At 45.1% G+C, this 24,190-nt stretch overlaps 4 protein-coding genes across 13 annotated transcripts; 3 read left to right on the top strand and 1 right to left on the bottom strand.

Annotated features, from left to right (window-relative positions):
* The first annotated feature begins 5 nt into the window (after window positions 1–5).
* LOC132447915 (golgin subfamily A member 6-like protein 22) lies at window positions 6–3,907 on the top strand. 9 transcript variants are annotated; one of them, XM_060038944.1, is made up of 3 exons: window positions 6–2,366; window positions 2,466–2,501; window positions 2,634–3,907. In XM_060038944.1, exons 1-3 carry the CDS (start codon window positions 6–8, stop codon window positions 3,525–3,527), a joined length of 3,291 nt encoding a protein of 1,096 aa, XP_059894927.1. In that variant the 3' UTR covers window positions 3,528–3,907. The 9 variants fall into 9 exon arrangements, with proteins under 9 accessions (XP_059894927.1, XP_059894931.1, XP_059894930.1 ...); XM_060038948.1 differs by lacking the exon at window positions 2,466–2,501 and having other exon boundaries at window positions 6–2,456; window positions 2,598–2,711; window positions 2,943–3,907; XM_060038947.1 differs by having other exon boundaries at window positions 6–2,501; window positions 2,634–2,711; window positions 2,943–3,907.
* Window positions 3,908–4,913: 1,006 nt separating this feature from the next.
* Window positions 4,914–8,397, top strand: c19h18orf54 (chromosome 19 C18orf54 homolog). Of its 2 annotated transcripts, none has more exons than XM_060038967.1 (8): window positions 4,914–4,990; window positions 5,450–5,561; window positions 6,199–6,376; window positions 6,641–6,811; window positions 7,065–7,188; window positions 7,295–7,364; window positions 7,457–7,745; window positions 7,880–8,396. In XM_060038967.1, exons 2-8 carry the CDS (start codon window positions 5,451–5,453, stop codon window positions 8,257–8,259), a joined length of 1,323 nt encoding a protein of 440 aa, XP_059894950.1. In that variant the 5' UTR covers window positions 4,914–4,990; window position 5,450; the 3' UTR covers window positions 8,260–8,396. The 2 variants fall into 2 exon arrangements, with proteins under 2 accessions (XP_059894950.1, XP_059894951.1); XM_060038968.1 differs by having other exon boundaries at window positions 4,943–5,033; window positions 7,880–8,397.
* A 434-nt stretch (window positions 8,398–8,831) lies between these two features.
* Window positions 8,832–20,898, top strand: wdr91 (WD repeat domain 91). The gene is made up of 18 exons (XM_060038953.1): window positions 8,832–8,927; window positions 9,452–9,658; window positions 10,088–10,267; window positions 10,611–10,818; window positions 11,175–11,257; window positions 12,217–12,341; window positions 12,764–12,980; window positions 14,878–15,048; window positions 16,250–16,440; window positions 16,909–16,963; window positions 17,439–17,534; window positions 17,648–17,742; window positions 17,921–18,077; window positions 18,430–18,532; window positions 19,370–19,482; window positions 19,628–19,735; window positions 20,122–20,211; window positions 20,453–20,898. The coding sequence occupies exons 2-18, from the start codon at window positions 9,536–9,538 to the stop codon at window positions 20,633–20,635; spliced, it is 2,298 nt and encodes a 765-aa protein (XP_059894936.1). The 5' UTR covers window positions 8,832–8,927; window positions 9,452–9,535; the 3' UTR covers window positions 20,636–20,898.
* A 1,368-nt stretch (window positions 20,899–22,266) lies between these two features.
* On the bottom strand, window positions 22,267–24,182 carry ccdc82 (coiled-coil domain containing 82). The gene is made up of 2 exons (XM_060038989.1): window positions 23,327–24,182; window positions 22,267–23,208 (listed from the first exon to the last, which is right to left on the bottom strand). The coding sequence occupies exons 1-2, from the start codon at window positions 23,897–23,899 to the stop codon at window positions 23,122–23,124; spliced, it is 660 nt and encodes a 219-aa protein (XP_059894972.1). The 5' UTR covers window positions 23,900–24,182; the 3' UTR covers window positions 22,267–23,121.
* Window positions 24,183–24,190: the final 8 nt, after the last annotated feature.

The following is a 24,190-nucleotide window of genomic DNA, read 5'->3' as shown; positions in this document are numbered from 1 at the left end:
AAGCCATGGTGGAGGAGCTCGAGATACGCAGAAGAAAAGCAGGTACAGGAGGAGGAAGAGGAGGAGGAAGAAACAGAGCAGGAGGAGGAGGAAGACGGAAGGTGGAGGAGGAGGAAAATAAAATAGAAGAAGTGAAGCCGTGGTGGAGGAACTCGAGGTATGCAGGAGAGAAGGAGCAGTTGAAGGAAAAGGAGGAGGAGAAAGAAGAAGAGGACGAGGAGGTGGAAGAGGAGAAGGTGGAGGAAGTGAAAGGGTGGAGGAGGGACTGGAGACAGGCGAGAGAGAAGGAGGAGGAAACTGAGGAGGAGGAGACAGAGAAGGAGGAAGAGGAGAAGGATGAGGAGACAGACCAGGAGGAGGAGGAAGAGGTGGAAGAGGAGGAGGAGGCAAATAAAATAGAAGAAGTGAAGCCATGGTGGAGGAGCTCGAGATATGCAGGAGAAAAAGAGGAAGAGGAGACAGAGAAAGAGGAGAAGGAGGAGGAAGAGACAGAGCAGGATGAGGAGGAAGAGGAGGAGGAGGATGGGGAAGAGGAGAAGGTGGAGGAGGTGAACGATTGTAGGAGGAATTGGAGAAAGGCAGGAGAGAAGGATGAGGAGATTGAGGAGCAGGGGCAGGAGGAGGAGACAGAGCAGGAGGAGGAGGAAGATAAAGAGGTGGAGGAGGAAGATCAACTAGAAGAAGTGGTGCCGTGGTGGAGGAGCTCGAGATACCAAAGAGAGAAGGAGGAGGTGAAGGAAAAGGAGGAGGAGAAAGAAGAGGAGGAGGTGGAACTGGAGGATGAGAAAGAAAGGGAGGATGGGGAAGAGGAGGTGAAGGAGAGGGAGGAAAATGATGAAGAGGGAGCAACAGAGGAGAAGGGGAAGGGGGAGGATCAATTAGAGGAGAAGATGAATGATTGGAGGAGGAGCTGGAGATCCCCAGGAGAGGAGGAGGGAGAGGAGAAGGAGGAGGAAGAGGAGGAGGAAGAGGAAGAGGAGGAGGAGGAGACAGAGGAGGAGGAGAAGGAGGAAGAGGAGGAGACAGAGGAGGAGGAGAAGGAGGAGGAGACAGAGCAGGAAGGGGAGGACAAGGAAGAGGTGGAGGAGGAGGAACATAAAGAAGAAGAGGTGGTGCCGTGGTGGAGGAGCTCGAGATATGCAAGAGAGAAGGAGAGGGTGAAGGAAAAGGAGAAGGAGAAAGAAGAGGAGGATGAGAAAGATGGGGAGGAGGATGGGGAAGCGGGGAAGGTGGAGGAGGTGAAAGATGAAGAGGAGACAGAGCAGGATGAGGAAGAGAAAGAGTTGGAGGAGGCAAAGATTGAAGAGGAGGAGAAGGAGGAGGAGGCTGAGGAGAAGACAGAGAAGGATGGGGAGGAAGAGAGAGAGGTGGAGGAGGAGGAAAATAAACTAGAAGAAGTGTTGCCGTCGTGGTGGAGCTCGAGGTACGCAGGAGTGAAGGAGGAGGTGAAGGAAAAGAAGGAGGAGAAAGAAGAGGAGGAGATGAAAGAGTGGAGGAAGGACTGGAGACAGGCAGGAGAGAAGGTGGAGGAGGAGCACGAGGAGGAGGAGGAAGAGCAGGATGAGGAGGAAGAGAAAGAGGTGGAGGAGGAAGAGATTGAAGAGGAGGGGAAGAAGGAGGAGCAAAATGATGAAGAGGGAGCAACAGAGGAGGTGGGAAAGGGGGAGGATCAATTAGAGGAGAAGATGAAGGATTGGAGGAGGAGCTGGATATCCCCAGGAGAGGAGGAGGGAGAGGTGAGAGAAAAGGAGGAGGAGGAGGAGGAGGAGGAGGAGGAGGATGAAGAGACAGAGCAGGTTGAGGAGGAAGAGGAAGAGGTGAAGGAGGAGGAAGAGGTGGAGGAGGAGGAAAATAAAATAGATAAGGTACAGGTGCAGGAAGAGGAGGTGAAGGTTGAGCTGGAGGAGGTGAAGGAGGAGGATGAGACAGATGGGGATGAGGTTAATGAGGAGGTGACGGAGGGTGAGATGAAGCAGTGGTGGAGGAGCTGGAGATTCGCAGGAATGGTGAAGGAGGTGAAGGTTGAAAAGGAGAACGCAGAGGAGGTGAATGAGTGGAGAAAGAGCTGGAGAAACACTGTAGAGGAGGAGGAGGAAGAGGAGGAGGAGGAGGAGAAGGAGGAGGGAGAGGTGAAGGAGAAGCTAGAAGAGGAAAAGGTTGAGCAGGAGGAGGGGAGGGTAGAGGATGCTGATGAGGAGACAGACGAGGAAGAGGTGAAGGAAAAGCAAGATGAGGGAGAGGTGAAGGAGCAGGTGAAGGGGGAGGAGATGGTGAAGGAAGAGGAAGATGAAGAGGAGGAGGACCCAGATGAGGAGGAAGAGGTAAAGGAGGAGGAGGTGAAGGTTACGGTAGAGGAGGTAGATGAGGTTAGGGCGGAGCAGGAGAAGGATAATGATGAAGAGGAGGAGACAGATGAGGAGGAAGAGGTGAAGGAGGAGGAGGTTAAGGTAGAGGAGGTCGATGAGGTTAATGTGGAGCAGGAGGAGGAGGACTATAAAGAGGTGGAAAAGGTGAAGGTAGAGGAGGAGGAGGTGAAGGAGAAGAATAATGAAGATGAGGAGAATATTGAAGATGAGGAGGAAGAGGTGAGGGAAGAGGTGAAGGTTGAGCAGGAGGAGGAGGACTATAAAGAGGTGGAAGAGGTGAAGGATGAGCAAGAGGAGGTAGAGGAGGAGGGTGATGAAGAGGAGGAGACAGATGAGGAGGAAGAGGTGAAGGAGAAGGTAGAGGAGGAAGAGGGAGGTGAGGTGAAGGTGGAGCAGGAGTATAATGAAGAGGCCGAGACAGATGAGGAGGAAGAGGTGAAGGAGAAGGTAGATGAGGTCAAGGTGGATCAGGATGAGGAGAAAATGAAGGAGGAGGAGATGGAGAAGGAGGAGGACAATGAAGAGGAGGAGACGGATAAGGAGGGAGAGGTGAAGGAGAAGGTAGAGGAGGAGGAGGGAGGTGAGGTGAAGGTGGAGCAGGAGTATAATGAAGAGGCCGAGACAGATGAGGAGGAAGAGGTGAAGGTTGAGCAGGAGGAGGAGGATGAAGAGGAGGAGACAGATGAGGAGGAAGAGGTGAAGGAGGAGGTAGAGGAGGAGGAGGTGAAGGAGAAGGAGAAATATGAGTTGGTGATGCAGTGGTGGAGGAGATGGACATGCACACCAAAGGTAGAGGAGGTGAAGGAGAAGGAGGAGGAGAAGGAGGAGGAGGAGGAGGAGGAGGAGGAGGAGGAGGAGGAGGAGGAGGAGGATGAAGAGGAGGAGACAGATGAGGAGGAAGAGGAGAAGGAGAAGTTAGAGAAGATGAATGGGTCGGAGGAGTTGAAGGAGGGAGATAAAGCAGAGGAAGGGGAGGTAGATGAGATAAAGGACGGGACGAGGAGATCGAGAAACTCAGGAGGGATGCAGGAGGTGGAGGTAGAGGAGGAAGAAGTGTTTGAGGATGCGATGGAAGAGTTTGAGGATGCGAAAGAAGGGCATGGCATAGATGCTGAGAAAGACGAGGAAGTAGAGGAGACAAAACAGTGGGAAAACTCTTAATGTGATTGTCCTCATATGTATAATCTATAAATTCCTATTTAATTGTATCATTCACTTTTATATAACATGAAAGTATATTGTATTTTTGTGTTCCCGTATACAGTAGTATGTTCCCGTATGAGATTTGTATTATTTATATTAATTATTTTATGATATGTGTTATAATGATGTTTCCCAGTTAAATTGTTTTTTTTAAGTTACTTATTGATATATTAATGATAATGTTGAATAATGCGAAGTATAATTATTGTTGGATTCCCTTCGGACAAAAACTTTAAAAACTAGAAAGAATTATTCAAGGGTTAATTCTTCAAGTCTAGAGTGTTAAGAAATTACTTTCAGTCGATAAAAACTGTCTTAATTAAAACTTTTTATTGAAATCATTGTTTGAGATTCTTCCATATTTCTCTGTTCATGTAGAATAACATAAGTATATTGATATGAGTATAAACATATGTAATTTATCTGAACAATATCAACTATGAAGAGCATGACGTCCGGTGGGTTTCTTGTGCGGGTGTGGGGGGCTGCTGGCAATGAGGTTCAAATTGGGCGGCAGAGGTCGGGGTCTAGGTTCCTTCTGCTTGACAGAGATGAAGAGTAGGTCTGGGGAGGGGAGGTAGCGTGCCTGGCCAGGGGTCTGGGAGTCTGGGGTTACGGGAAGGCATTCGTAGGCAATTCAACATCTGTTAGGCGGAGGGTCATGCCGCCAAGAGGGGATGATAGACAGGGATAGGATGTTGGGCCTTCTGGTTGCAGAGCAGGGCTTTGGCTGGTAGGTAAGCATCAAAATGGAGTGTTGAATGGTATGTACATGTTCCACATGTAGCCTACTGCACTGCAGTAGTAAATGTAAGAGGTATAAGAAGGCTGTCCGGTCCAGCTGATGTATCAGAGGTGTGATTTATTTTCCTTTATTATTTTCCCCTATATATATATTTAGATTTGTGATTTATTTATTCGTACTGACCTCCAAACATATGTATAGCAGCATAGCAGTGGTGGTGTTTACATCGCCTCTATATTTAAACAAAAAGAGGAATGTACCTTTTTTTGTTCCCGTATACAGCAGTATGTTTCTGCATGAGATTTGTATTAATTTATATTATTTATTTTATGATATGTGGTTATATTGATGTTTCCCAGTTAAATTTTTTTTCTCGTTACTTATTGATAAAGTAATGATAATGTTGAAAATAAATCACAAAAAACACAAAGAAAATCACAAAAAACGTTAGATGTGAACACGTTGGATTGCCTTTGGATAAAAGCTTGCGGGCGTTAAACAACGGACATGGAAGAGGCAATTTTGGGAACAGCTGATTGGTTCTTCAGCCTTCCCAGTTGTTCTGAACGCATCACGACGGCAGCGCACCAATAGGGGCGCCGTTTACCCAGCTGCGTCACCAGTGTGGCGGGCTTGAATTGGCTCCATGTTTCTAGGCACCCTCTCTGCTGTTGAGGTTTGTTTATAAGTTTGTTTACTTTCTTACGACCACAGCCAGGGTGAATATAATGTTTTTGACTGCCTTCCTATAAATTATCACATCAAATCCGCTTCTTGTTCTTGTTTAGATGTTTAATTCTGTCTAAACCGTTTGCCGGTAGCGTGGGGAAGCCTTTTTTTTTTCACTCTACATTCTGTAATGTTGTTCACCTCACTGCACTATCTTACATGATATCAATCTAAAGAATGTATATTTACCCATGTATCCTGCCATGTAGTTTTGACGTGACGTAGTGGTTGGGGACGTACATTGTAACTACATACTGTTATATCTATCCCAAACACAGCGACTATTCAACATTGTTTCAAAAAGAAAACACATCGAATATGTAAGAGCCAAAATGGGAGTATTTCTTAGTTGAGAAAGGTGGAAAATACAGGTAACGAACTGAACTTTGAGCTCTGTGACGTCCAGGATGGATTGGGACGAAGAGCGTCCAGTGTCCCCTGGGTCCACCGTCACCACGCTGATGTCCTGCAGCGGACACCTGCCTCCCGCCCACCAGACCATACGCTGTGGAGACCAGGTGAACAGCCTTACCGTACCCTACCCCTGACCCAACTCAACCCTAACCCTCGCCTGGCCCACCACGGCCCACCCACGTGTTACCACGTGGGTGGGCCGTAGGGTTAGGTTTTGGGTTAAGTTAGGTAACCTTACCCTGACCCTCATTAACCCCAAACCTTTTGTTGTGATGACCGGCGTGGAGCCCTGACCTACATAGGCAGGTTTACACTTTAGTGTAGCCCGAGTGTGTAATTCAAGATCCACGACGTCGGGACTCGGACACACAACGTGGATCTTTGCTGAGCTGCCTGCATTATACCTCGCGTCATTTAACGTGAACAGGAAGGGGAAGGGGGCAGTATAGCGTTTACAACCACAAATGTACACGAATCCGTGAGCAAATCCGGGTTTCTGAAACGCAGACAGTCTGCTCCATTGAAAATACGTTAAATGACTTAGACATGAATCTCTGCATACATGCAGGATGCACACCTTTGTGTGCATCCTACCAAACCCTACCCCTAAACAAACTGAACAGTAACCCTTCGCTTTACCTTACCCTGACCACATGCCCTAACCTCGCCCAGACTGGTTGTTTGACAGCCTGGTTGAAAAGTCGACTGGTTCACCGCCTGTCCGGCTTAACTTGTCTGCAGGAGTTTGCCTCAGCGTCTGCGGCGCTGGATGCCTACATCGCTGATTTTGAGCGGTGGCACCTGTCCCCCGGGGCCCTGTCGCGCTCCACGGGGCCCCGGTTAGACCTGCTGCCGAACGGCACCCCTTCCCCCCAGCCTGGGCGCCCCCGACCACCTGGGACTCTGCGCAACAGAGACGGTGAGACCGGCGTCATGCTGGGTGTGATTGTAATGTAACATATGGTGTCATGAAGGAGGAGAATTAAATGTCCATATATTATTGATATAAAGATTCTGGTGAATGCAGAGCTTCTGATTTTGTCTTATTTTCTATCAAGAAATCGTTGCTCATACATGACCAAACTAAAATCATTTGCTAATAAATGGTCTACTCTAAATTAAGATTAAATGGGTCTTATCATGGTGTTCGATGTTGTACCATCACACTTTCTCTCTCCCGTAGTCCTCACCGAGCTGCTGACAGAGTCAGAGCTGTATTCCCTGTCGCTCCCGGCAACCACCTCCCTGCGTTGCCGTGCCGACGAAGACGAGGTGGATTTGACAACGGAGGAACTTCTGGCCATCCCTAGTGATGGCTCACTGCCGGTTACCAAAACGACCGCCTACCTCACTGGTGGGGCTTTAACTCTCCTCTCACATCTTACCTCATACCCTTATTTCATTACAAAATATGATGCAATATCATATATGTATTATTTAAAGGGATCTCAAAACGTTGAATAACCATAATGTTTAATAGAGGGATTTAGGAAGGAATATAACAAAAAGTCGATCCCTTTTAAATCTGAATATAATCTGTAATGCAATCAATATAAATGTAATATAATAAAAAAAAGAAGAAGAAAATACTCTCATGCCCTCTCCAGACCTCCGCCACCGCTCCCTCTGTCGCCCGGGCAACTGTTTCAGCCCTCAGCCGGGGGGCTCCTGCCACTCAAGTGGACCACCCGGCGGGGCCAGGGACCGAAGCCACGCCCCCTCACCCAACAAGTAGGGTTGGGATTGTATTCCCTGTGTAGCTCAGTGGGTAGAGCTAGGCACTAACCCTGCAGGGTTAGGGGTCCTATTCCCTGTAACATGTGTCTCTGTCCTTCAGGTGGAGGGACGAAGACATGGACAGGAAGTGTCTGAGCAGACAGGAAGTGACCCAACTCCAGAACTCACAGGTGAAAACAATGCAAAACATGTTGTATATGACTTCAATCTTCACTATTAGACAGTGTTGTTATGAATTGACCAATCACCTTTTCCTCTCCAGTCTGCCGGACCAGTGATTGGGGCAGACTGCCTTAGCTCCTCCCACTTATCAGCCTCTTTCCGAGACCTAGGCACCGCCTACTATAGTCGCAGTTACCAGCCCCCTGGACATGCCCACTCTGTACATTGTTCCCACCTCCAAAGCCCATCTCCCATTTTGAGATCACACCACCCCCTAAACAGGATTGGCCACGCTCAGTGTTGCCACGCCCTGTATGGCCACGCCAACCCGCAACAGCCAATGGATGGCCAGCTGGCTGCGAGCCCATCGGGATTCTGGGAAAAAGCAGGTTAATGATCTTTTTCAAAACTAACAATAAAAACTAGTAATGACAAGTTCATCATGGAAATGAAATGATCGTAGAGTTTATAGTGTATGTATATAGGCTGACTGATTATTGAAGTGCTTGTGAACGGTCTTTAGGTTCCATACCCCACCGTGTCCCCGCCTGGTTGGACCAACTCCCCGGGGAGGACGGGCAGGAGGAGGAGCAGCAGCAGGAAGAGGAGGAGGAGCTGCTCTCTGTGTCTCTCCTAACAGACGATACGCCAGGTGTCTGTCCAGGGGCAGTCGATGAGCGCCGCCTCCTATTGGCCGGCACAGGACACGACCCCAAAGGACACGCCCCCATAGGATACACCAACACGGGACACGCCCCCATGGGATTCACCCACACAGGACACCCCCATACAGGACGTGCCCCCATAGGATACGCCCACACAGAACACGCCCCCACAGGATACACCCACACAGGACATGCCCCGAGGATGTCAATTGGTGATTTATCGTGTCCCTTGGACTAAAGTAAAAGCCATTTTCTCGTTGATCTGATATTTCGTTACACTGTAACTTGTATATATTGTTTATATAATATACATGTTGTTAATATAAATAAATATATGTTTATATATTTCATGTCTGCAGAATATGTAATGCTAGTAGTAATTATTTTTTGAATGTTTACTATGATTTGGGAAACGATTTGTGACGCAACAATTTATCCAATATCATTAGTGTGAACATTTTTCCCGTTAAACTAAACAGAGAGGTTGTGCAGATTATTTGTTTTTCTATCGTCAAATAATTCCCAGATAATTTACTTTCAATGTTAACGGGAAATAACTTTTTTACATATTTCACGGCTGATGAATCATGCATTCACTCATTCAGACATATTCACACATGTCTAAACCATATGATTATATTTATATATATATATATATATATATATATATATATATATATATATATATATATATAAAACATATATATATAAACATATAAAATCGTAGAATGGTATTTTAAAATGCAAAACATGTTAAAAATGTATACGTTGTGTATATAACAAATCTCGGGGTTCAATGTATAGGTCATGTGACAAAACCATCTGATAGCGCCACAGTGTCGTCACGTGTCAGATCATGTGACAAAGAAGAGAGGCGAGACCCAACAAAACACGGAACATAAGTCGGTAGGTGAAATGTTCACTTTATAGCCCCTTAAATCTCACTCATCCAGGCTTTCTAACAGTCGTGTCTGTGAACGTTTCCCGGGTGGACCTAGAGTCGAACCTAGACCGTTATTCACCCAAGTCTGTTATTTACCCGAGAGACGATACTTCATGTGCAAACCTTTGAAATACACGTGTGACATGTAACACAAACGAACAAGCACAATACATCAGCTATAACATAACTGCAAAGCTAAATGTGTTAAATGACGTGTGTTAATGTAGATTCTAAACAAGCGTATTGTTATAAGATATTATTATTGTAATTGCTGGTAGTAATCTGATGGCTTGTTTATAACATCAAACGGACCACAACAACACAGGTGTTGTTCCTGGCCTCTGGTTGTTTTTTCTGTGTGTGCGCCCTGTGAGATGATTTCACATTAATTCCTCACTTGTAATTGAATCAGCGGATGTGTGTGTGTGTGTGTGTGTGTGTGTGAGTGTGTGTGTGTGTGTGTTATTTGTGTGTGTTATCTAAAAAGGTTGTTTTAAACCTCATCCGTCCATCGAGTAACGAGGTCAACGCGGCGGTTCAGGCAGTGTGTTAGGCTCAGAGGTCAGAGGTCATGTCGTCTGCCGTCGAGAGGACGGACGAGCTGGTCAGGGAGTACCTGACATACCGCGGCTTCAGCTCCGCCCTGAGACACCTGGACACGGAGATCAAAGCGGATCGCGAGCGAGGCCTCAGGGTAGGAGGCACTTCCTGTCTGACTCTCTCCCCTCTCTCACTCTGAAGCACCAAAAGGGGAACCGTGACACTCTGCTGTCTTCTGACACAAGGGGGAACTGCTTCCTACGTGACTTTTGTGTTGCTTGTACGTGTGTTGTTTTGCTTCGTACGTGTTGTGTGTTGTGTACCTTCTGATGACAGAGTACTGCCTTATGTATTATCTCACGCAAGAGGGGACTGTCTTATGAGTGTTGTGTATTATCACACACAAGAGGGGACTGTCTTATGAGTGTTGTGTATTATCACACACAAGAGGGGACTGTCTTATACCTGTGATGTGAAAAAATTGCAAAACGTTTGGACCAAGGACTTCAGTTGTCCAGTTTTGCGGTAGTTCTTTTTGGGACAGCTCCCCTCTAACCCTCCTTCCTATTCTCTCTCGCTCCAGGTGGATCGTATCGTCGAGCAACTGCTCCAGCTGGTCTTGACCTTTGACCTGTCAGCTCTGCGTGACTACTGGGGTCACCTGGAGCGCCGCCTGTTCTCCCGCCTGCAGGAGGGCTATGCGCCTGCCGTCGCTAAGCTAACCACTAGCCTGTACCGCTACTATGTCGTCAACGCCATACAGGTCAACCTGATATACAACCAAATATACTGGGTCACATATATGTAGGCCTATCGAGGCAGTCTTTAGTTCCTGTGTCACGTCACTGTGATACAGATTGAAAATGTCTTTTCAAAATCCAATTTGTATCCAACTTAGAAAAAGTATTTTTCAAACGACATAAACGACCACGAGTGTTCATTGATGAAAATGTAGGCAGCGTGAAAACATGCAGTTATAAAGAAAATGGAGAATGCAAAACATCACACCTCTATTAATGTTCCCAATTCTCCAGAAGGATATTATTATAGTCAATATTATATTAACGTTAATATTGTTAACATGATAAATGTTGTGTATTTTCCAGAAAGGGAACCAGGAAAGGACCCAGGAGTTTTTTCAGCGAATGGGGGCGGAGCTTCAGGGGGCCGCGGAGTGGCGTGATTGGTTCGCCCTCCCCTTCATCTTTGCGCCTGAGCAGAACCCCACCTTTGCGCTGTACTTTTCCCGCCAGTGGACTGACACCTTCCTGGTGTCCCTGCACAACTTCCTGTCCGCACTATTCCAGTGCATGCATATCCTTGGTGCTAACAATTTTGCATAGTTACCATATCCTAGTTGCTATCAAGCATATTAGTTTGCAAATCCTTGGTGCTAATAAGTTAGCATATCTTTGGAAATAACCGTCTGTCACAATTCAAAAAAGGGTTCTGCCATAGAAAATGTACATTGCACAAGCAGTTAAAATAAAACATAGATAATAAGGTTGGCAGAGTAAACTATAAATATAAAATACTATAAAAAGGTGTTGGTTCTCTCTTTCTCTTTCTTGCTCTCTTCCTCTCTTCCTCATCTCTATTCGCCATCTCTTGTAGCCACCAATATTCAGCTTCCCAGCATTCCCAGTTCTTCTCCCTGACTCCTCCCTCACCCCAGCCAGCGCTGCTGAGCTTCGACGCCGAGCTACAGCACACCACCATGCTAGCAGAGGAAAATCAGCAGCTACGACAGATGGTGAGACTATCATGAAGCTCAGCAACACTTAACCACTAGCTTCAACTGCTAGCTATTTAAAGTAATGGTGTTTATGTCATGTGGGATATGGAAGATGGCAGTCGAAAGTTTTTCAACTTGCATGAACCGCATCTCGGAAGGTGTTAATTATTAGTATAACTTCTTCATGACACAAATGCAGCATAAGCAGCACTAAAAGCCTGAGATACCTAGAATAGGCTGCACCAAACATGAGTGTTTATTCATTGCATTACATTGTTTGATTGTTTCAAATGTTCCCAGATCGCTATTAAAAGTACAATATGTAACATAGACACTGAATGTTTAAAATGTGTATTGCACCTTTAAGGTTGGGGTTCATTTTTAACCTTAAAGGACAATTCCGGTGTAAAATGAATTTGGGATATGTTTTGTATGATAACGAATTGGAACGTTTGTTTTGGAGCACAAAAACTAATATAGACGCATTCTTCAGTTGGCTGTTTTTAGCCGATTCTATAAAAAAGCTATAAACTTGGAACGATAGGGGCATGTGTTATGGTTAAAAACTAAATCGCTATTTTAAACCACTTAAAAGGATAAAAGTAGCCCGACACTTCTTTGGTAGTATAATAAGGGTCTTAACATATAAAACAAGGCATTGACAACTTTGTAAGTGTACAGATTGTTTTAAAAAACAATCTGTACACTTACAAAGTTATAAATGCCTACGTGCTTTTTTGCTCCCAAACGAATATTCCAACTCGGTATCATATTAAACATATCCAAGATCCATTTTACACCGGAGTTGTCCTTTAATGTTGGGGATAATTTTTAACCTTAATGTTGGGGTTAGTTTTAAACCTTAATGTCAGGGTTAGTTTTTTACCTTAATGCCGAGGTTCATTTTTAACCATAATGCCGGGGTTCATTATTAACCTTCATTTCCAGTGTGTCTTTAACCTTAATGTTGGGCTCAGTTGTTTGCGCAGCAGAGCTCGGGCCGTGCGGCCGTCCTGGATCCCCAGGGGGCGATGGAGAGCCGGGTCCAACACAAGCTGCCGCCCTACGTCCAGCACATGGACCGCCTCGGGGACAGCGAGCTGTGAGACTAGTGCCCATGTTCACATGTTAATACAAGCTGTAGTCAATACTATTCATTTATTAATATGACCCATGGAGAATACTCCATACATATTCATTTCTTACTATTAACAGTATCTGTTAATATTACCTATAGTCAATAGTACATTTATAATAATTTGTTAGTATTACCTAATATGGTCAATACTGAATACAGATTCATATAATAGTATGAACTAAATATATATGAGTTAGTGTTGTTGAATAGTTAATGTTGCCATAGTCAATATATATATATATATATACATAATTTGTTAATATTACCTGTCGCTAATCTCTCTCTCTCTCTCTCTCTCTCTCTCTCTCTCTCTCTCTCTCTCTCTCTCTCTCTCTCTCTCTCTCTCTCTCTCTCTCTCTCTCTCTCTCTCTCTCTCTCTCTCTCAGAGACTTAATTTCGAGCCAGCGAGCTGCATCGCTAGCTAGCGGCGTTAGCTCTGTAGCGGCAGCTAGCCCCTCCTCCCGGAACTTCTTCTCTACGTTCCTACCGCAGGCTAAGCGCAGCAGCATCCCGGCCAGGAACTCCCAGCATGGCCCCGCCTCCTCTTCCTCCTCACCCAATCAGAGCAGCCTGGGCCGGAAGGAGCCCTGCACAGCCAATCAGGTGAAACTTAAAGAGCCAGCTGGGATTCGAACACTATGTGATTTAAAAAATGTGTTCTGGTCTGAGAGTTTTAGAAAAGATGGGGACCATAATCCCCGTGGTTACGACCCACACAAACTTCATGATACTTTTTAGTTCCATCGTTGTGTTACTGTTAAGAGTGTTATAATAAGCCTTGTTGTATAGGAAATCTGCCACACACCGTAATGTATACTGTAGGTGTCCAGGAAGCCTTACACTCTGATGCAGACATTGAACCAATCACTGCTCAGACGGAGCCTCACCAACCACACACACATTGTTGCGTTGCACAATAAGTTGCCGAAAAAGCCTTTCTCGTGGACATCGCAGTCCACTGCTGCCCAGGCAGAGCTCACACAAACATACAGTTGGTCGTGGCATCAGAATACCTCTGAAAAGTTAGTCTGATGTCATGAAAAGAATGCCACCTGCTTTCGCAGAATAGTGGAACGCTCACGTAGTGCTTTGGGGAGGGTAGGATAGGATTCTACCCCTATTTCCTCTGAATTGGGGAATTATTTAAGTAGCAGTGATAAAATGTCATAGATTACTGTGTTGACAATACTATAAGACAAATTACCAGAAATATTTTGGGTACACTGGCTCTTTAAGGTCCTTTTAGATCAATTCCGTGGCGATTAAACAATGCAAAAAGCACTAAGTGGGCGTGCATTCTTTGACCTTTAGCGACAAGCTAGCCGACTCCAACTTGGCATCTCATGGGAGTATACAGGATGGTAACATTATTATATAAATACGCATTTTTTCACATCTAAATAAAAATAAGTTCATATCTGTAGAGATATATAGAATATATTAGGCCATGTTAAAGATTATATGATTGACTTTATGACTATATAATATTATAGATATGATAGGATATATAATGATATATTATAGTTGAGATCTATTTTAGATATTATATTCAGATATATTACCTATTATGAGATGATATATTAAGATATAAAATAATATGTATCATGAGAGTATATTTAAGCAATAGATCACGACAGGCTGTGGTATGTGCTCATTATACCACTGTTAAGGGGCGTTGTCCGGCCCCGACGCGCAGCGGAGGGCCGGCGACCCCCTTCACAGTGGTATAATGAGCACATACCACTGACTGAAGTGATCTATTGCTTTTATACAACGGTTACTATTATGGCAAAACGAAAGTCATAGACACACTACATTTGAAAAGAAACCAAGAAAGTCAAAGTAGCCGTTTTATTAAAGAATACAAAAAAGTAGTCCCTCCTGGCTGCCTTCAAAATGAACGACGGTCGCTATGCAACACACTTTAGCGTCCCTCCGAGAGAAGGCTCGGCTAGAGCAGTTCGCCGGCAATTTATCCTATGGAGCAGTTCACTCGCCGTGTGCCTAAGCTTTCGTTAGTCTCTCCATCGCCTTGCTCACTCCCGGAGTAACAACATTTACACCCTCTCCATCGTTCAATATATCTTTTTTACTTTGTAACTGTTTCTACTTCCAGGCGCGGAGTGATATGCAAACTTTCACAAAATGATTGGGCATCATAGCAGTTATGAATACGCTCATTATACAACAGTTAGGAACCAATCAGATCGCTGGATTTAAGCCACCCGTTGTATAATTGAGGATATATCAGTCTAGGATGTATTATATATAGTTACAATATATTTTATCAGGCGAGAATATTTTATAGGGACACGCTATATATTATAGATATTCTATTAGTATATATTATCGATCATGAAAGCATATATTATGATGTATTTTAGATATTATAGAATATATATATCATCATAAATAATATATGCAATGTATCGGGATATAAAAGATATGCTAGAACATATTAGGATGCATTCTAAATATTATGTTTGTGGGATTGTTTTAGGGAACAAAGTCCAAGGATCCAGCATCAGTCAAGGACTCCAAGTCCACCTCGTCGGCCAATCAACAACCAGCGCCCAGCGACCAGGCGGGCCAGTCCTACCCCAGACAGAGACGCCATCAGGACCACGAGAAGGAACGCAAGGAGCTCTTCTCCAAACCACCCCCACTGACGGTACCACTTCCTGTCTCAGTCAAGCTTACTTATTAGGATTCAGCTTATAGGACCACAAATGCTTCTTAAATAAATGCTAAACGTGACGTCACGATGAAGGGACACCCAGAATCAGAATCAGAAAACTTTATTGATCCCCGGGGGGAAATTGTTTCGTTCCAGGTGCTCCGTACAAATAGAAATTACAAGCATGGAAGATAAGATTATAAATAGAAAATTATAAATAAAATACAATAAAATAAAAGTAAGAATGAAGTAAGAAGTGGAATAAAGTAAGAAGTGGACATCACTTGGTGAATGTGGACATCTCTTAGTGGGTTATATTCAAAAATTTACAATACAATATTTACATTCTGTTTTATGTGCAAATAGCAATGAAAATGAAGAGTGAATGAATAAATTATAGTTTGTTTATTTGAAATAGTCATTTGTTCGATTATCAGAGGGAGGAGTTATAGTGTTTAATGGCCACAGGCAGGAGTGACTTCCTGTGGCGCTCAGTGGTGCATTTAGGAGCAATGAGTTTCTCGCTGAAGGAGCTCCTCTGTTTGACCACAGCGTTGTGGAGAGGGTGAGAGCCATACTGCAGGATCGCCCGCAACTTCGACAGCATCCTCCTGTTTGACACTGCTGTCAAAGTGACCAGCTCCACCCCCACAACGTCACTGGCCTTCCTGATCAGCTTGTTGAGTCTGTTGTCATCTGCTACTCTCAGTCTGCTGCCCCAGCACACAACAGCAAACAGAATAGCACTGGCCACCACAGACTCATACGACATCCTCAGCATAGTCCGGCAGATGTTAAAAGAGCGGAGCCTCCTCAGAAAATAGAGGCGGCTCTGTCCCTTCTTGTAAAGGACTTCAGTGTTCTTAGTCCAGTCCAGTTTGTTATCGATGAACACCCCGAGATATTTGTAGTGTTCAACGATGTCCACGTTATGACCCAGGATGGAAACTGGGGTCATTGGTGTCTTCTTGGATCTCCTCAGATCCACCACCAGCTCTTTGGTTTAAGTTGTGTTGAGCTGCAGGGGGTTCTGCTCACACCATGTGACAAAGTTGTCCACCACAGCCCTGTATTCAGCCTCCTAACCGCACCGGCGGCGAGGTGGGGATGTGTGGAGCAGCGTTTGTGCAGCAACCAGGAAAGAGTTAAGCTTCAAGGACACATCGTTTCTTTTTTCTGGAATTATGACAAATAGGCCGACGCAGGCGAGGCCGATGCTGTGGACTCCGCCCCCTGCGATGACACGCCTCCTGACTCCTCCTCTTCCTCAACCACCAGAGGGGCGGGGCTTGAGACGGAAGGGGGCGGGGCTTCCTCTGAGCCTCCCTTCATCAAGTTGAGCCAAGAAGAGTACAGCGAACACCACTCCTCCATCATGCACTGCAGGTAGAAACTACACTACCTATCATGCACTAGGTAGACTACATTACCCATCATGCACTAGATAGAGACTACACTGCCCATCATGCACTAGGTAGACTACACTGCCCATAATGCACTATATGTAGAGACTACACTGCCCATAATGCACTAGTTAGAGATAACAGTGCCCATCATGCACCATAAGTAGAGACTACACTACCCATAATACACTAGGTAGAGACTACAATGCGCATCATGCACCATAAGCAGAGACCACACTGCCCATAATGCACTAGGTAGAGACTGCACTGCACATCAGGCACCATATGAAGAGACTACACTACTCATCATGCACTAGGTAGAGACTACACTGCCCATCATGCACTGCAGGTAGAGACTACACAACCAATTATGCACAAGGTAGAGACTACACTGCCCATCATGCACTGCAGGTAGAGACTACACAGTTCTTAAATCTCGCTCTTTCTCCAGGGTTGATGTTTCAGGTCGTCGGGTGGCTAGCTTGGACGTTGACGGTGTTGTCAAGGTAACACCATATTCATAATAAATATGATAAGGGCTAACCCTTTTTTTATAATCACAATAATTATTTTCAAAATCATTAAAATATAATTTTCATTAAAGGTACTTTGTATGATTTTTTTTCATGCATATGTCGCTTTAAACAGGGCAATATATGAACAGTTTGTAATTTAACTTTATGCCCTTCCCCGATTCTCTCCACAGCCTCTGGTTATTTATTCTATTTTAGTTACATCTAAGAAATGTCTGTTTGGACGTTCACATATATTAACTATTATAACTATCATTAGTTGATGATTGTTATTTTCTCAACCCACGGAGCTCACTCTCAGGTGCTCTTAATGTGTAAGCTTGAGCCGGCTGCAGTTCACTTACCTGCCAGAGGGGCCAGTTATGAGAAGGATATTCAGACTCATACTAATAGTATCTTTTTAAGTGCTAAAACTTATCAAATTGTAAAGTTAACCATGTCTTTTTAGGTGTGGTCATTTAACCCCATCATGCAGACCAAAGCGACCATAATGTCCAAGTTTCCTTTGCTGTCTCTAGAATGGGCGAGCAAGCCTGACCGACTGGTAAGTGTCTCTCTCTATATGTTATTACCGTAATATGATTAGCCTTATCATTACATTTGGTTGTATTAGCCTTCTATCCCAACATGGAAACAATCGTGTGTGTGTTTGTGTAGCTGTTATTAGGCAGCGCTGTTGGAACCGTTAGACTTTACGACACGGAAGCAAAGAAAAATCTTTATGAGATGACCATTGACGACACACACCCTCGGTATGTCTGTCCGTCTGTCTCTCTCAATATCTCTGTTTCTCTCTACTCTCATCCTGACGATTGCTCTAGTCACTCCCTCGCTCTCATATTGTTGGTGGCCCTAGTCTCTCTCTATCGCTTTATCTCTCTCTAGATTTATATTTCTGTATATTTTAATCCAGTGTCTCTTCCTCTCTAGTATCCTGTCACTCGCCTGCAGCCCGAGTGGCTCGTCGTTCGTCTGCTCCGCTGCGACAGCAGCATCCGCTGGTGTTCCCGCCACTGGGCCCCGTCCCTCTGTATCCACGGCGACCGGCCGCCTGTTGCTCTGGGATACCAAGACTGTCAAACAGCAGGTACACAGTCACAGGAAGTTTTCACACACAGCAAGCAGTCCAAATATTAATAATACTTATGAATAAACTAATACCCCACACTGGGGATTAGAGACAAACTATACTCCACTACTTAACTGTCACATTTCATTAGAATGTTTACCAAGACTTTTGTATAAAAAATAATCGAATAACTGTCAGCAAACGGCTAGCTTCTAGTCTGGCAATTTATCTTGGATTGATGAATTAATAAGGACAACCTTCATCCCTAGTAAAGTTAATTTACTATCCCTAATAGAACAAACTATTAAACACTAATGTATACATTACACTATAGCTAGCCAACCCTAATAGAGCTTACTATTATGTTTAGTTGTCATTAGATTCCGAGACTGCAGCCATCAACTGCTCATCGTTCAACCACAACGGAAACCTGCTTGTGAGTGGAGGAGCTGACGGCGTCATACGACTGTTTGGTAAGACAGGAGGAGGAGAGTGATTCACATGCCACTTCTCGCGAACATGCTGTGTCTGGGACACGTGCTGCATCTGGCCAACACACTGTAACTGGTTACAATTCTACATCTGGCTATCATCAGGCATATTACTACACTACACTGTAGGTAGAGATCACCTTGCACTGTAGCTAGTGTCTACACAACACACCCTTCACTGCATCTAGAAACTACAGTACCCACCATGCAGTGTAGGTAGACTACACTACCCACCATACACTGCAGGCAGAGGCAACGCTACCCACCATGCACTGTAGGTAGACTACACTACCCACCATTCACTGCAGGCAGAGGCAACGCTACCCACCATGCACTGTAGGTAGAGACTACACTACCCCCCATGCAGTGTTGGTAGAGACTACACTACCCACCATGCACTGTAGGTAGAGACTACACTACCCCCCATGCAGTGTTGGTAGAGACTACACTACCCAACATGCACTGTAGGTAGAGACTACACTACCCACCATGCAGTGTTGGTAGAGACTACACTACCCACCATGCAGTGTTGGTAGAGACTACACCACCCACCATGCAGTGTTTGTAGAGACTACACTACCCACCATGCAGTGTTGGTAGAGACTACTCTACCCACCATGCAGTGTTGGTAGAGACTACTCTACCCACCATGCAGTGTTGGTAGAGACTACACTACCCACCATGCAGTGTAGGTAGAGATGCTAGAGACTTGCCATATGTGTCTAATACCCTGTCTAACGTGCTATAACACAATACATCAGCCTAACATGCTACAACATGCTATATGTGGCTAACATGCTCCAACATGCTGTGTATCAGACATGCAGCGGTGTGAGAGTGCTATGAGCTGGAAAGCTCACGATGGAGAGGTGTATAGCGTGGAGTTCAGCTACGACGAGAACACCGTCTACAGTGTAGGAGAGGACCGCAAGGTGGGCCCCACACTCAGCCACTCACACACACTCTCTCTGTCTCACACACACTCACACCCATTCAATAAGACACACTCCCACAAGTGCGTGTATATTCAAGCAACAGTTTGTGTGTGTGTGCATGTGCGTGTGTGTGTCCGTGTAGTTTGTCCAGTGGAACATCCACCGCTGTGGCGTGAAGCAGTCGGAGCAGCAGCTTTCCCAGGATGCAACAGGGCCCTTTGTTCTGTCAGGCTATAGTGGATACAAGCAGGTACGTTATAGATATAGATATATATATGTCACATATATATATTCAAATGTACTATACGGTGCCCCACATGTCCATCATGTTGGGCAGGTCCAGTTGTGTGTTATAACGTTTCCTCCATGTTGGGCAGGTCCAGTTGTTATAACCGTTTCCTCCATGTTGGGCAGGTCCAGTTGTTATAACCGTGTCCTCCATGTTGGGCAGGTCCAGTTGTTATAACCGTGTCCTCCATGTTGGGCAGGTCCAGGTGTTATAACCGTGTCCTCCATGTTGGGCAGGTCCAGTTGTTATAACCGTGTCCTCCATGTTGGGCAGGTCCAGTTGTTATAACCGTGTCCTCCATGTTGGGCAGGTCCAGTTGTTATAACCGTGTCCTCCATGTTGGGCAGGTCCAGGTCCCGAGGGGTCGTCTCTTCGCCTTCGACTCGGAGGGGCGCCACGTGTTGACGTGTTCGGCTCATGGGGGGCTGATCTACAAGGTAGACTGACTTACCCTCTAGAAAGGGTTGTTCCGATGCATGCCAGCTTTGTGGTCATTTTTGGAGTAATGTCCTTGTTTATAAGCACTATAACAAGCAATGTTGTGTAGGAAATGAGCGATATACTGAGTTATGCTACAACTTTTTCCGAGAAACTCAATCCTGTCTTGGACAGAAAACGGACAGCCCAGCTGCTAAACTCTCTCTGTTAAACTCTCCCTTCTGTCTTTCTCCCGTGAAGCTGACCAATGGCGAGGCTGGGGGAGGGGCCCTGGAGGAGCAGGCATCCCTGTCGCTAGGCGGACACCGGTCGCCCGTGGTGACGCTGGACTGGAGCTCAGCGCTGGACTGTGGCACCTGCCTCACAGCCTCCATGGACGGCCGCATCCGAGTGAGCACACTCCTGGCCCACAAGTCTGACTGACTTGGCATGGTTAGCATTAGCATTAGCATGGTATGCCTTATCATGCGCAGCACACTCCTAAGCCCTCAAAATTGGCTGACTCGGCATTAGAATGCTAAGCATTAGCCTAGTTAGCATTCTGCAAGCCCTGCCAAGCTTTTTCCACCTGTCTTAACTAGCATCAGCAAGAATATGTACCCTAGACAGCCCCTGGTGTCATGGGCAGTGGCATCATTGTTGCCCTAAAGTCTGAAAAATATGAATAAATAAATCTGAAGACAGCAGTGGAAGTGTTTCTTTTTGGTTGTCCATATAAGGTATTTTTTAGTTTGACTCCAACCAACAGGAGTCAAACTAAAAACGAGCTCCGCCCCTACCTCCCTATACGGTCATAAAGATTTAGACTAGATTTAGTCTAGAGACTGTACATTGTTTCAGATATCTTGGTGTCATGAATTATAATGGCTCATTTAAAATTGCTATTGAGGAACTGCATAAGCAAGCATTGCGTGCAATGTTTGCTTTACTCAACAAATGCAGAAAGCTTCAGCTTTTTGACAAGTTGGTTACTCCAGTTATGTTGTATGCATGTGAAGTGTGGGGGTTTGAAAAACTACATCTGTTAGAAAAACTACATCTCAAATTTCTAAAGTACATCTTAAAAGTTAAAATGACAACCTGCAGTCATATGGTGTATGGAGAGCTTGGACGGTACCCACTCTGTGTTACAGTTAAAAAAAGAATAATTGGATATTGGGGGAGACTGTTAGAAAGTAAAGAAAGTAAACTTAGTAAAATCATGTACAATCAGCTACACAGCTTACATAGCAGTGGTGCATATGCTTCACCCTGGGTATCACAGGTGAAACAGATACTGGATGACTGCGGGTTGTCATATATCTGGATAACACAAAAGTACAACAACATTAACTGGCTGAAAAAAAAAAAATTGTTGAGCAGAGGTTAAAAGATCAATTCATCCAGAGGTGGCAGAGCGAGCTTACAAGCATGACTTCCTGTGACACGTACATAGAATTTAAACAAGAGTTTAAATTAGAAAAATACCTGATGTTTGAAAACCAAAAGTCCAGACAGGCTATCTGCAATTTTAGAACGAATAACACCAGAATACCTAAAGTCACTGGAAGATACAAAGGGCTGGAAAGAAGCGAAAGAATGTGCAACATCTGCGATTCCAATTGTGTTGGCGACGAATATCATGTGCTTTTTGAGTGTAAAAATGTAAACGTAATGTATTATAGAAAAAAATACCTGCCAAAATATTATGTCTATTCTCCATCTAAGATCAAACTGATTTTGCTTTTGAGGTCAAATAACCCAGGGGTTATTGCTAAAACAGGTGCCTTTCTGAGAAATGTCCTGCCATTGTTTAAGTAATGTTTTAGTTTTTTTCCCTTGCCGTGCACCATTGTTTTGGTCTGTAATGATCTAAGTTGAATTTTGTGCTCCATGCCATGTGCTATGGCCGTGAGCCGTAATAAATAAATGAAAAAAAAAAGAAAAACGAAGTTTAGCTGCTTTCTTCTCTTTAAGGTGTTTTTTTTAGCCTTTCTACAGATATACTTAACTGAACTATGGTAAGTACAGATGTATTTTATCACCACTAACAAGGCCAAAAGTAATGCAAATGATGATGTTTCAATTTAGTTTTATTGTTGTACAATTGTCCAAAGGGGTGGTCGCTTGTATTCAGTTATAATGCAGCACAAAATGACTAGCGTTAAAATGAACAAAGAGAGCGCCAAAAACAGTTACTGAAACTCTGCCACCTGTACAAGTTTGTCTTGTGACAAGGTGATGTATATAAACAAAGGTTAAAGCGGATTAACAATAGCAAAACCAAAAGACGTATGCAATACAATATATATTGATTGTTCTCATTTATTTACAGCTGTCCAAAATGGTCACATGTACAAGATTCCCTTCAGGAAACAAACTGTCAAAATGGTGTTAAAAAGGGCGCAGGGTCAGGAGGAGTCAAAACACTGATGTCATTGTCCAGGTGTGAGCTTTTTCCAGACGTAAAAGGGTCAATAGCCAATAGGAAAACGCACGGCCTCAAAAAAGAACTCACTGCAACCACGGACACCAACAGCCCTGCATCACTCAACCATGCTTTTCACCTCCAATTAAAAGATTCTTCATTATTTTAGTTTTTCTTTTTTAAATGTATGTTTTCATGACAAGTTAGAAAGCAAAGCGATGGATGGACTGACGATCAAATAAACATTGAGAAATATAACCAAGCTTTGACGTCATTGTATGATGTCACAAAATCACGTCATCTGGTTGTAACAGTAATGAAAACAAGTCCTATCTTTTTTTTTTTTTTGCTTTCTTTCTTTTCCTGTTCTCTCTGAAATTGTCTGCCATAAAGTCCTGTCTGATCTGGTTAGATCTTATCTAATGTCCGTCCAACAGGAAGTCAGAAACACTGAAAACAAAAGTAAAAGCCTCTTCATCTTCCTCTGCTGGGGTCGGGGTAACTATGCACTGCCGTTGCCGGTAGCGACCACCTTTGTTGTCTCCTCATCCTCATCCTCATCTTCGTCACTTGATCCATCCTCCCCCTCCTGGATTTGTAAAATATACAATATATAACATATGTAATATATACATAAAAAAACACCGATCACCATTGGTAGACTTATCAATGATAATTTTAGACCATTATCAGCCTATTCTTCCCACCTTGCCTCGGCGACGGGCGTCCCGCGTGCGTGACTTCATGCGTCTGGAGAGCGCGAGCAGTTTTCCGTGCCGCTCTTTGCGCTTGGCTGCGGTCTCCTTCTTCTCCGCCGCACGCTTCCGCCTCTGTTCCCGCTCCGCTACCGCGTCCACGTCCGAGTCGGACTCGGGCCTGCGCAGGCGGATGCGCTTCTTGGGCTGCACTTTGCGCTTGACGTCGCATTCGCCATCGGCCTTTGGGTCGTCGGTGTCGCTGCTGGAAGAGCTGTCGTCTTTATCGGCGATAAAGGAGCGCTTACGCTTACGCGAGACTGCGCGACTATCGTCACTCGAAGACCCCCCCGTCTCGCCGCTCTCTGCCGCCGCGCTGCTGCCGCGATACTCAGAGCCGCTGCTACAGCTGTCGCCGCTGCCGCTGTCGCCGCTGCCGCTGCTGCTGCTCGTGCTGCCGAACGAGCCCTCGTCGCTGTCGTCCAGGATGGAGGCGGGAAGACCGATCTGCCGTTTCCGTTTGGACTCTGCCGCCTTGGTCTTACGCATCGAAGCGAAGACCTTGCGCTTGTACAAACTCTCCATCTTTGTTTGTGTTGCTCTTACAGACAAGGCCTTAATCCTTCATTCAAGAGCGCGAACGGGGGGCGCAGACGGTGATCATAGACGCGGAGATTAAAAACGCACGCGGTGGAACGAGAAGGAGCGGAAAGGAGAATGAGGACGCGTATTTATATCGTATTGAGTTCTTTTTGTGACCTGGGGCGAAGCGCTGCGGTCGTGCATTCCGCCGCAGGGCGGTGGGTTAGCGGCGGGTTGGGGTCGGTCGGTGTTGTTGTTGTTGTGTGTTGATCTTCTGGCTCGCGAGAAGGTGCT

This window comes from Gadus macrocephalus, chromosome 19 (assembly GCF_031168955.1).
Source record: "Gadus macrocephalus chromosome 19, ASM3116895v1".
Taxonomy (NCBI): Eukaryota; Metazoa; Chordata; class Actinopteri; order Gadiformes; family Gadidae; genus Gadus; species Gadus macrocephalus.
Note: the sequence above shows the minus strand (reverse complement) of the source record. Positions and strands in the feature narration are given on the sequence as shown.

Excerpts from the sequence above, each read along its gene's own strand:
- LOC132447915 (XM_060038940.1), top strand. The coding sequence starts at position 6 with ATGGTGGAGGAGCTCGAGATACGCAGAAGAAAAGCAGGTACAGGAGGA. Across the intron at positions 2,502-2,633 it reads AGGAGGAGGACTATAAAGAG|GTGGAAGAGGTGAAGGATGA; the intron begins GTGGAAAAGGTG and ends GACTATAAAGAG.
- c19h18orf54 (XM_060038968.1), top strand. The coding sequence starts at position 5,451 with ATGGATTGGGACGAAGAGCGTCCAGTGTCCCCTGGGTCCACCGTCACC. Across the intron at positions 6,377-6,640 it reads GACTCTGCGCAACAGAGACG|TCCTCACCGAGCTGCTGACA; the intron begins GTGAGACCGGCG and ends TCTCTCCCGTAG. Across the intron at positions 7,365-7,456 it reads CCCAACTCCAGAACTCACAG|TCTGCCGGACCAGTGATTGG; the intron begins GTGAAAACAATG and ends TTTCCTCTCCAG.
- wdr91 (XM_060038953.1), top strand. The coding sequence starts at position 9,536 with ATGTCGTCTGCCGTCGAGAGGACGGACGAGCTGGTCAGGGAGTACCTG. Across the intron at positions 16,964-17,438 it reads ACGTTGACGGTGTTGTCAAG|GTGTGGTCATTTAACCCCAT; the intron begins GTAACACCATAT and ends ATGTCTTTTTAG. Across the intron at positions 19,483-19,627 it reads GTGTAGGAGAGGACCGCAAG|TTTGTCCAGTGGAACATCCA; the intron begins GTGGGCCCCACA and ends GTGTCCGTGTAG.
- ccdc82 (XM_060038989.1), bottom strand. The coding sequence starts at position 23,899 with ATGGAGAGTTTGTACAAGCGCAAGGTCTTCGCTTCGATGCGTAAGACC. Across the intron at positions 23,209-23,326 it reads ACGCCCGTCGCCGAGGCAAG|GAGGGGGAGGATGGATCAAG; the intron begins GTGGGAAGAATA and ends TTACAAATCCAG.